The 12,402-nt window shown below is 41.5% G+C and overlaps 1 protein-coding gene across 2 annotated transcripts in view; it reads right to left on the minus strand.

Moving 5' to 3' along the window:
* Window positions 1-12,402, minus strand: part of UBAC2 (UBA domain containing 2) — a 171,751-nt gene that overhangs the window by 56,610 nt on the left and 102,739 nt on the right. For both annotated transcript variants that reach the window (XM_080798195.1, XM_080798196.1), the window contains 2 exons: window positions 9,211-9,334; window positions 4,182-4,229 (listed from right to left, as the gene is read on the minus strand). In XM_080798195.1, the coding sequence (XP_080654321.1) occupies window positions 4,182-4,229; window positions 9,211-9,334 (172 nt within the window). The remainder of the gene's footprint in view (window positions 1-4,181; window positions 4,230-9,210; window positions 9,335-12,402) is intronic.

Below are 12,402 nucleotides of genomic sequence, written 5' to 3' on the forward strand. Positions count from 1 at the left end.
AGGGACAGCGGTCCTAGGCAGCCAACTCAGCATCGCCCCTGCTAAGCTGAACACCTTCCCCCTCTCAATCCAGGAAAAAAGTTTAGTCCTCATTCTTCCCTGACATCACTAAACACAGAAAGTGGGCTCCTATCTAGTAAGTGCTGTCCTGACTATAATCTCTCAACCTCTCTCCTTTCAATCGGTGAGGTATGTTATTATTATTATTATTATTATTTTTTAAAGATTTCATTTACTTATTTGACATATAGAGATCACAAGCAGGCAGAGAGGCAGGCAGAGAGAGAGAGGAGGAAGCAGGCTCCCTGCTGAGTAGAGAGCCCAATGCGGGGCTCAATCCCAGGACCCTGGGATCATGACTTGAGCCGAAGGCAGAGGCTTTAACCCACTGAGCCACCCAGGCGCCCCATGTTATTATTATTTTTTAAAGATTTTATTTATTTGAGAGAGTGAGAGTGTGTAAGTGGGGGGAGGGGCACAGGGAGCAGAAGGACAAGCAGGATCCTCGCTGAGCAGGGAGCCAGATGCAGGGCTCGATCCCAGGACCCTGGGATCATGATCTGAGCTGAAGGCAGACGCTTCACCGACTGAGCCACCCGGGTGCCCTAATCAGTGAGGTATTTTAAAGTTATATATTCAGAAACATTTATAATCATGGAAGAACAAGTGACCCAAGGAGAGATTAAAAACTAGCTTAACCAAAATAAATGCACCAATAACTAAATGAAATAAATCCAAAGTTGGCAGCTTTTCAGAAAAGCATGAGTAAAGTTTGTGGTTTCTATGACAGCAGATACACATGACTTATGTTTTACACAAATGCCTTTTTTTTTTAAAAAGCTCTTTCTCTTAAAAAAATGTAATTGCCAGATTGAAATAAAATCACTTCCTTAACACATACAGTATGTCAGGAGAACTACTGGTTTCAATGCTGGAAGGTGAAATTTCCTTAGCAGGTTTCCTAATATTCCCCGAGAACTCTGCATACCATCTGTGCACTTCTTTTTGATAATAAGAATTTTTATTTTTTTAGTATTTTATTTAGCATTGGAAAAAAAAAGGGAAGTCACTTGATATATATAGGGAGAGGAGAAGTCACGTTGAGCAACAGACATCTGGGACAAGTTGTGGCTTTGTGAATCTCAGACTCTGATTCTATATGGGTAAACCGAAGATTCACAAATAATTTTATTATCCTCCTTTATAATTATCCTTATCTAAAGTGTACTATATTAAATATTTCATTTAAAAAACATGGTTTTCTGGAAAAAGTCAGAAAGAAAATATTCCTTAAATTCAAAATAAGCACCACTATTACTGTATAACATAAAGGAAAACTGGCCATGAGTATCACTGATACTAATCATCGTAAGCAAATATAGTATCATCTAATTATGGTAGAATACTAATGAATAACCAAGTTGATAAGAAGATTTATCAGATTTGTGTTCATGGTAGGTCAACACTGGCTGAATTACTCACTGTAAAAGTGAAATTTCAATTGGCTCAGAGGAATTCATTAATGGGATTATTTAAACGCTAAACTCTGGGAATTATATTCCAAATACTGTGCAATTCTACTTACTCTTCTTAAACAAGAGATTTTTAGGTTAAAAATTTGTGATTGGGGGGGGCCCCTGTGTGGCTCAGTTGTTAAGTGTCTGCCTTTGGCTCAGGTCATGATCCCAGAGTCCTGGGATAGAGCCCCGCGTCAGGCTCCCTGTTCAGCGGGAAGCCTGCTTCTCCCTCTCCCACTCCCCCTGCTTGTGTTCCCTCTCTTGCTGTGTCTCTCTCTGTCAAATAAATAAATAAAATCTTGAAAAAAAAAATTTGTGATTGGGGTACTTGGGTAGCTCAGTCAGTTGAGCATCTGACTCTTGATTTCTTCTTAGGTTATGATCTCAGGGTTGTGAGATTAGGTCCTCTGTGGACTCCATGCTGGGCATGGAGCCTGCTTAAGATCTCTCCCTCCCTCTGCCCTTCCTCCACCCTATCTAAAAAAAATAAAAAAAAAATTGTTACACTTCTAATTCTTAAAAAAAATTCAGCAATTCCATATATATCACCCAGTGCTCATCACAAGACACCTGAAACTAATATAACACTGTATGTTAACTATACTGTAATTAAAATAAAAGTTTAATTTAAAAAAAAAAGCAAAAAAAACCCAACAAGCACCTACCTGTTAAGCATGTGTACTGGACAATAACTGGGACCATGACATGACACATATTGTAGATTTTAAAAAGACTACAGAAAGATGAAAAAAATGCAACTTCCAACTCTACAGCACTGAAAGCCACAAAATGAAACTTTCTAAGGTGATAGCAAGTACTTCATTTACAACCAGGAGTCTGAAAACAATAGAGAAATAAAATGAAGTGTCTTTTTTTTTTTTTTTTAAGATTTTAATTATTTATTTGTCAGAGAGAGAGAACAAGTACAAGCAGGATAACCATAAGGCAGAGCAAGCAGAGGGAGAAGCAGACTCCCCACTGAGCAGGAAGCCCTGATGCAGGACTCGATCCCAGGACCCTGGGATCATGACCTGAGCCGAAGGCAACCGCTTAACCAACTGAGCCACCCAGGCGTTCCTAAAATGAAATGTCTTAAAACAAATGTCACATAATGAATTATTAAAGAAGGGTTTGCTCAAGTTTTTAAAAAATTTTTATTTATTTGACAGAGTGAGAGAGCACAAGCAGGGGGAGCAGCAGAAGGGGAGGGAGAAACAGACTCCCCGCTGAGCAGGGAGACCGAAGTGGGGCTCGATCCCAGGAACGTGAGATCATGACCTGAGCCAAAGGCAGATGCCCAACCATCTGAGTCACCCAGATGCCCCACTTCTCAAATTCTTGAATGCTTTAGGAAAATACCCAAAACGGGGCTCAAGACCATTCATTGCTAAGGGAAACAAAATGTATCATGAAAGAAATAGTAGACTGTCATGCTGCTCTCACTATGAAAGCAATGAGCTATCTATTTATTATTTGCAGCCTGGGGAAGTAGCTGTTTATCAAGGTGGTAGCCCAAGTGGAAGAAGATTCGGCTGGGGAGAGCCTGGCGACAGTGCCCCACAGCCTCGGTCTGACCCCCCACTGTCACCAAGTCACTATGAGTCTTAGGAACACCAAGTGGCTTGGATGGTTTGAAGAGCACATAATGGAGGTCACCTCTGTGGTCCTGAAGGCCAATCAGATATCTGATCAGAATGGGGGCTGGCAGCTTGGGGAATGGACTAAGTTGTACATGAAAGAATGAACACAGAAAAGAAATTATACAGAGCACGTAAAGGAAGGAGAGAAGTGAGCAGGCTCGAACTACCGACACGGGGCCCCAGTCCCACTCACCAGGAAACAAGAGTAAGTTGTGGTTACTCACTCACAGTGTCTGCAGGGGAGGGCAGAGTTATTTCCAAATCCTTCCCCAGCGACATTATACACACCACCATGAATCCCTTCTGCAGTTTTCTTAGTCTTTCCCAAGGAAGAAATTAAAACGATATTCCATACACACGAATTATAAACTTATTTTTATATAAGTTTGGGAGTGCAAATTTAAGTCATAAATGCAAAATAAAGCTCAACTTCATGTCTTAGATTTCTTTTTAAATATCTCATAACCTCATTAGAGGTTAACACAAATGCTTAATAAAATAATATAGTGTAATTTGAAAGAGTGGCGTGGGGGATGGGTGGGAGGAAGACATTCTAGCACACGGGTGAGGCTGCCGCCCAGCCGGTCCGCTCAGCCCCCCTGCCCTCCCTGGCCACACACCCGACGATTCTCCTGCCACTTCCAGGCCGCCTGACTTTCCATTTCGTCTTATTTTCCCCCTTGCATGACAGTGTCTCTTTACAAAACAAGGAGAATATCTCTCGTTATTTTTAGTAAGTCCAACTTCATTTTTTTGGTCATTTTTTCCTACTATGAGTTCAACTATTAAGGTGATTTTTAAAAACACTAACAAGAAACTCAGCTACAACTTTCACCAGAATTACCTTGAAAATGGAGACAATCTGGCCCCTTTGCATTAATAAGGGAGCAGCATGAGACAGAACTGACATAGTTAAAAGAAACCTGGAGACAACTAAATGTGACCCAAATCCAAACATGACTTTTTTCCTAAAAAGTTGCTTCAGATAAGTGAGAGCGGTAGGGGGAGGGGAAATCACACTTACAAGTCCACTTATGGCTACAATCCAGATGTAGGAACCAGAGGTGAAAAGCTATAAAAGAAAAAAAAAAAGGCAACTAAAAATGAAATTCAACCACCAGTCACAGCATATTTTTGTTTTATATAACTATAGTGATAACCATTGACATATGAATCATGTATCTCTTAATATAAACAAGAAAATCAATAAATATCAATTTTCTCGCCCAAAAGAAAATAATACATTATTTTTTTCTTCTTTTAACCAAGCTCTCAGCCTTCCCATAGCCAAAAATAGACTGGCTGAACCTGGTCCACTCCCATGCAAAGAAAAATAAGTGAAATTCAAGCAGATTCTTCTTTACAAATGGACATTAATTGACTTAGAGTAAAATACCACATACAAAGAAATTATTACAATCAACAACATACAAAATATGCAGTCAAGCGTCCCATGCTCGGTGTTGAGTCATGACAAGTAATTGTAGTTTACATCATTCTCTCATGTTAATTTCTCATCCCTGCGACCCTAAAGTGAGCCGAGCAGACTTCTGTACGGAGGCAGGGCCATCCCCAGTGGTGCTCTGCTGACGCCGTCATTCTAGCTCACTCAGAGAGGTTCACCAACTGTTACTTAGCAAACTAAATAACGGTATCAAAGTTAATTAATGCAGAAGTAATTAGAATTAGGTTTCATAAAATCTCTCCCTTTGTTTTCTAAATCATTTACATATGAGAGTTGTGCCTGGGGTAAAGAAAAAAAAAAAATCTAAGACATTCAAAGTGTTCCTGAAAGAAAAAGATCTGGAGCCTACTGTTTGCTCATATTTAGATTTTTAGTCGGGAGTATAAGGACTTCTGCTCCTAGAGAAAGAAGCAGGCCCAGAGGTTAACTGCAGATACTGCACTAGACGAAAACCTCAAAGTTCTGCACATTTATCAAGGATATGTATAAAAAGAACCATAAAAAGAAGGCAGATACAAGGGCAAGAGATGACAAAGCACTGGAAAAAAGAGGCTGACAAATTTTGTTCTTAGTGCTACCTCATGTAGAAAGGAGCACTGGTTGCAAATACAAATTTAACCCTTGATCTAAAATTTAATCCTTTTTAAAGAAAAGGTGGTGTATAGATATACAATGGAATATTACTCAGCTGTCAAAAATTGAAATCTTTTATTATTATTATTAACATATAATATTTTATTTGTTTCTGGGGAACAGGTCTGTGATTCATCAGTCTTACACAATTCACAGTGCTCCCAGTAGCACATACCCTCCCCAGTGTCCATTACCCAGCCACACCATCCCTCCCATCTCCCTCCCCTCCAGCAATCCTCAGTTTGTTTCCTGAAATGAAGAGTCTCTTATAGCTTGTCTCCATCTCTGGTTTCCATTTGTTTCATTTTTTCCTCTCTTCACCTGTGATCCTCTGCCTTGTTTCTCAAATTCCACATATCAGTGAGATCATAACTGTCCTTCTCTCATTGACTTATTTCACTCAGCATAATACCCTCTAGTTCCATCCACGTTGCTGCAAATGACAAGATTTCATTTTTTTGATGGCTGTGTAATAGTCCATTGTATGTATATACCTCACCTTCTTTATCCATTTATCTGTTGATGGACATCTGGGCTCTTTCCATAGTTTGGCTATTGTGGACATTGCTGGTGTAAACATTTGGGTGTAAGTATCCCTTTAGATCACTACATTTGTATCTTTGGGGTAAGTACCCAGTAGTGTAATTGCTGGGTCGTAGGGTAGCTCTATTTTCAGCTTTCTGAGGAACCTCCAGAGTTTTCCAGAGTGGCTACACCAGCTTGCATTCCCACCAACAGTGTAGGAGGGTTCCCCTTTCTCTGCATCTTCGCCAGCATCTGTCATTTCCTGACTTGTTAATTTTAGCCATTCTGACTGGTGTGAGGTGGTATCTCATGTGGTTTTGATTTGTATTTCCCTGATGCTGAGTGATGTGGAGCACTTTTTCATGTGTCTGTTGGCCATGTGGATGTCTTCTTTGCAGAAATATCTGTTCATGTCTTCTGCCCATTTCATGATTGGATTATTTGTTCCTTGGGTGTTGAGTTTGATAAATTCTCTATAGATTTTTAGATACTAGCCCTTTATCTGATATGTCATTTGCAAAAAAAATGAAATCTTGCTATCTGCAATGACGTGAATGGAACTAGAGGGTATTATACTAAGCAAAATAAATCAAATCATGGAAAGACAATTATATGATTTCACTCATACGTGGAATTTAAGAAACAAAACAGAGGAACATAAAGGAAAGGAGGAAAAAAAACCAAGACATAATTGGAGAGGAAGACAAACCATAAAAGACTATTAATCACAGGAAACAAACTGAGGGCTGCTGGAGAGGAGAGGGGTGGGGGGACGGGATAACTGGGTGATGGGCATTAAGGAGGGCACGTGATGTAATAAGCACTGGGTGTTACATACAACTGATAAATCACTGAACTCTACGTCTAAAACTAATAATACACTCTATGTTAATTTAATTTAAATTTTAAAAATCAACCCTTTTACCTAACATGGATGCTTGCTGAGTATAAACGACTCTGAAAATAACAAGGATGAGAATAATGTGGAAAGTTTTCTGTAGCCTTATTCTAAAAATATAAGGAATAATAAAATAGCTAACACTTTCTTTCTGTTGTTTTGTTTCTTTTTTGTTTGTTCTCAGCTAACACTTCCATGACACTTACTATGTGCCAAGCAGTGATCTTAACGCTTTTCGTATATTGAACTTAACAGAATCATCCTAAACCCCCTACAAAGTAAGTTCTATTATGAACTCTATTTTAATCATGCAAACTGAGAGGTTAAGCGATGTGCTCAAGATCAGAGAGCTGGTGGGTGATGGCGCTGGGACTGTACCCATGCGGTCGGCCTCTGCAGCCCAGTGCTCGTGACCTCCATGTTTCCTACACAAGCAGGAAGAGCACATCATTAATTTCATCCATAAAAAGTTGTTTCCATTGGACCCTTAAGTCCCTCATCTTATTGCATGTTTGGTCCCAATTGTGTCTGCTCGTGTTTTTAACAGTGTGTGTGTCTTTTTCTCATTGCCGGGTTCAAGGTCAGGTGTTACAACTCATTTCATCCTCTACAGCCCCTGGTTTCTCAGGCCTTCCCAAACATTTCTGTTCTTCTGATAATAATTAAAATCACTCAATCATTCGCTCATTCCCTCCTTCATTCATCCAATGTCCCTGGCATCAAAAAGCTGTTATGCAGGAGACAGAAAGGCAAAGGAACATGTGTGAAGGTCCAGGGAGGACAGAGGTAGGGAAAGAATAGAGACTTTGAGAATATGGGGTTCACATTCATTTCAAGGTGGGGATGGGGCGGGTGTAGGTACTAGACAGGCAGAAAGAACCTTGGAAGCCACTCATGCTAAGGGCTTCAGATGTTATCAAGACGCCAAAGAGGCATCTCCACCTCCACTTTCTGATACCAGCTTCTAACTCACCAATAAATAAATACATAAATAAATAAATAAAATTCACAATCTCAGAAAAACCAGCAGTGGCAGCTAGAGAGACATGAATTAATTAATAACAGGAACCAACTGACTTAGTTCTTACTATCTGTTTGGATTACCCTAACTATCTCTAATCCTTCCAGTGACCTATTAAGACACACAGGGTTATTAGCCCTTTACAGATGGGCAAATGGGAGTGCAGAAAAGTAACCAAGCAAACCACTACCAGAGCGAGCAATCAAATCAAAATGCACTTGGCACCAAAGACTTTCCACAGTACCACTCAATTCCTATGTCATAACAAATAAAACGACATTTTTCATTCTCTAAAGCTCTGTAACTTCAGAGTTGGCGGGAACTAGAGGGTCAACATGAAGCTCAACTTGACCTAAGGCCCAGGCTAGTGGGCGCCATGCTAGAACTAGAACTTGGGTGTTCTGCCCCTCGTCCAGAGGACTCTTCTACCACTGCCTTCTGCCTTCTGCTGTAACATCTTTTCAGAAAGTAACCAAGCCACAGCAAATCCTAGTAACAAGGATTTGTAACTGCAGAAAGAGGCTATTAGGTGATATGAACACTCGGAAGGATAAAGGAGAATTAACGGCATGCAGGTTGAGAGATGAAGAATAAACATTTCATGAGAAACAGTTGTAAAAGTGGCGAGGAAACACCCACCCCAGATGAGCCATTGATAACACCTGACAGCGCACTAGACAAGTTGGAGGAAATACCAAAGGTTAAAAGGGGAGGGAGGAGGGCATTTGACAGAGACACTAGTATCCGGTTTGATATGTGTGGGATAAGGAATGTTATGAGTATTGACAGTGGATCAAAAGGCCAAGCTACACATGGTACCACAGGAAACAGCAGAATAAAAGTTCACATCAAAAGCTCTAAGAGTGAAAGGAAAGTGACAAGTATCACAGGTAGAAAATGAAAATCACGTATCTTCTATCACTTGGCCTGGAACCCGGCAGGGATAGGTCGATGGCACTGGGTATTGGTGAACAGAACCTTTTTCAATTTAAATCAAATGGTAAGAACTCTTCACGGTCTTCGTATCAAACCACCTAGCAGATGGTCAGAGCACCATCGTGCCCGTGCAGCGCAGGAGTTATAAAGCGGGGAGGGCAGACCTGGTTTCTTCTTCAGAGCTTTCTTTGTGACGCTGTACTCAATAAAGTAATTTTGACAGTGATTTTCCACTTTCTACCTTTCAACTGTTCTCATTTGTTTCCACTTCATACTGTGATTTTGAAAAGTACTTACACAGAATTACACAATGCCATTAAAATATTTTCCACTGATACAAATTACAGTGAAAGCTCTTATCAGATTTCTAAAGACTGTGAAAGTATTCTAGTACTTTATATACCTTGATGTTCTTGTTCTGTAACACTTCCTTTGAACATCTGATATAGATCATAAAGCCAAACTTATGGGAAAAAAAAACCCCACTGTTTTTAAGGACATCAAATGAGACACAGATCCCTCCCCCCCAAAAAGATCTGGTTAAAGAGATGTGAACATAAAAATGCATACTGTACCTGTAGTCCCAATATGTAAATCAATGTCTTGTTTGTGATGGACAACGGGCCCAAAATTTGTGCCACTTGGATTCGTGGTATGGAGCAGTAAAATGGTACAAACAGAGCAAAGACAGGTGCCAGGCTACGCAAACAAATAAAAAAAAAAAATCACTCTAGTCATACTCAATTTAAAATACCAAGAGCAAATAGATACTTGAAGTGATACTGCTTATAATTTTTTTCTGTCTGAAAGCATCATCTCAGATATAGAAGTTGGTTTCTACATGTGCATCACATTGAAAATAATTTGTACTTATAGATAACATTTTTATGAAAACTCTAATTATCTAATACTTATCGACTCTCCTGAAACTACTGAGAAGTGGTTCAGCATCTATTAATTAACTGTCAGGCATTGTGAGAAAATTTAAAGTTGCTGCTATGTCTTCTTTCCACGAATGACTTAAATCTAATGGAAGAGTCTGTAACAAAAGCAACAAACATCATTCACCACGGCCACATCCCAGCGGCTCATCCCACGCCGTCCGACTTGGTCACGGTAGCATCTGACACGCTTACCATTCTTGCCTTCCCTTCCTCAAACCCCTTCTTCCCCCTGCCTTAAAACCTGTTCTTGGGCGCCTGGGTGGCTCAGTCAGCGACTGCCTTCAGCTCAGGTCATGATCCTGGGGTCCTGGGATCGAGTCCCGCACCGGGCTCCCAGCTCCGCAGTGAGTCTGCTTCTCCCTCTGACCCCCACTCCCCACTCATGCTCTTACTCGCTCGCTCTCTCAAATAAATAAACAAAATCTTAAAAAAATATATATGTTCTTGCTGGTCCCCTAGACTTTTCCTGCCACTCTTCTACCCTCTCCAGGGCCCCACTAGGGCTCTCCTTGCTCCAGCGTCTCCCTGCATCTCCCCAAGCCCTTCTCCGGCGTCACCTGTGAGATGGAAGTGAGTTCCCAAACTGTCTGCCTGTCTCTCCCCTCCTTATGAAGCTCAATTTGATACCTTCAACTTGACAGATCCAAAAGTCACAAGTGTCTTTCTAATTAAAGTCTTATTTCTTTTTAATCCATCTCTAAACCCCGATGACACACAAAACACTACTCTGATCATGTCACATGCCTGTTTAAAACCCATCCTTCCACAGGCTCCCAGGATCCAAAGAGGAAATGTAAATATAAGCATGAAATAGCAAAGCCCTCCAGTCCTTTCTTATTAGTGTAGTCTCCCACACCTGCTCTCCGCCTCCTTCCCCCGATCTGGCCCCTCCCCCCACCTTTACTGCCTAAGCCTCTCCCTGGGCACATTAGGCTCTTTTAACTATTCACGGACACAAGTTATTCTTCCAACCTAAATGTCCTTCCCACTTTTCTGCCTAGGAAATACCTACGGTGTATAACAGCTCAATTCTGTCCCACAGCATCACGCCAACTCCTCCGGGTGGCCAGAAGCTCCCTTCTTTGCCCTAAAGCCACCACAGGGTCACTGTCAGAGCAAATCAGTGAGTCCCTCGGCACTGTGTGCAAGGCGGCAGCCCAAGTTCTGGAGCTCATCTACATCCATGCGTCAGGAGCAGTCTCTGATCTCAAGAGACCAGCTCCAGGACCACACACTCACGCTCCTGCCACGACCAGGCAGGCAGCAGGAATGAGGAGAACGGTCTGGACACACACTTGCACCAACTCTTCATTCGACACTCGGCTTCATGACTCAATCTATCTTTCATTTTCCCTTGTTTATTTATTTATTTATTTTGGTAAGTGGCATCAATACATCTTTACCATAAGAAAAATGCAAGAAAGGTTCTTACTCCCATTTTTGTGGAAACACAAGACCCTCTTGTGCAAAGTGTTCCCTTCTTTGATAAGGAACGTGTGTTATTAAAAAATCACTCCCTGCCCTCTCAATTCTGCTTCTAAAAACAAAACGAGAGCAAACATACACTACAAAGGTGAAAAACGGCAGCAGTGTTAGTAGCATCTGTAAGAACGCAGCAAATACCAGAATAGGGAAAACCCCAACCGGCAAACACTGAAGTGCCAGACACTGGGTAAGGACTGGAGACCCAGATGTGTGAGATGCAATCTTTCTCAGTTTTGCACGAGAGACGACAGGGAAAGGGCAGCCGAGGTATGTACCCAGCACGCCGGTCCAGCCTCACATGCCTCACTCGGCTGGCCCTCTTCCGAGGCCGAGTACCGACCAAAGCAGGGAAAGAAATGCATTCTCTTGGGCCCTCCTGCATGGGGGTGCTCATTTAATGTGGGGCAATAAAATAATCCTTATTCTTGAAGAGGTGTATGGTCAGATTGTTTTTCCCCCCAAATGGGATAGTACTTATGAGCAGAGCCTAGTGGCTGTAAGTCTAATCTTTTTTGTTATTTATTTTTGATTGAAGCAAAATTAACATACGGTATTATGTTAGTTACAGGTGTACAATATAGGGATTCAATGCTCCTGTACATTACTCTGTGCTCGTCACAATAAACGTACTCTTGTTCTTCCTAGGGTTAGGGTTAGAGTTAGTCTTAGGGATAGGGCTAGGGACAGGGGTTAGGGGCTAGGGGTTAGGGTATGCGCCTTGTGTCCTGCAGTTCAGAGACCTCTCTAGAGAATAAAATCCCAGACTTCTGCTGAGGTGAGAACAGTCTGTGGCATCCATCCACCCAGCTGAGAAAAGGAGGGGATTTAAATAGATACTCAGTTGGTCCTTCTGTTTTCATGTCTACCTTCACACCCATTTTTCAGATATACTACCAATTCTTAGCTGTTTCAGTGCTTCTCCAGGATAACTAGGTTGCTTCTCAGTTTTTCTTATGATTTGTTCCAGAAGTCACTTTCTCAGCTCTGGGGGTCGGGGGGCACCAGGGGGGGTGGTTTGGGGTTAGGGTTAGTGGTTAGGGTGGGTGCCTGGTATCCTGCATTTTGGAGACCTCTCCAGAGCCTTATGGTTAGTTAGTTTAGTATTAGCCTTAGGGTCAGGCGTTAGATGTCAAGGTTGTACCTAGTGTCCTACAGTTCAGAGACCTCTCCAGAGAATAAAACCCCAGACTTTTACTGGGGTAGGAACAGACATGGCAGCCATCTACTGATCTGAGGCAAGGAGGCGATTTGGTACTCTAAATACTCTTTAAATGGCTATTTGATTGGTCCTTCCGTTTTTATCTCTACCTTCACACCCAATAAAGGTACTCTTAACCT

This window comes from Martes martes (assembly GCF_963455335.1).
Source record: "Martes martes genome assembly, chromosome: 3".
Classification (NCBI taxonomy): domain Eukaryota; kingdom Metazoa; phylum Chordata; class Mammalia; order Carnivora; family Mustelidae; genus Martes; species Martes martes.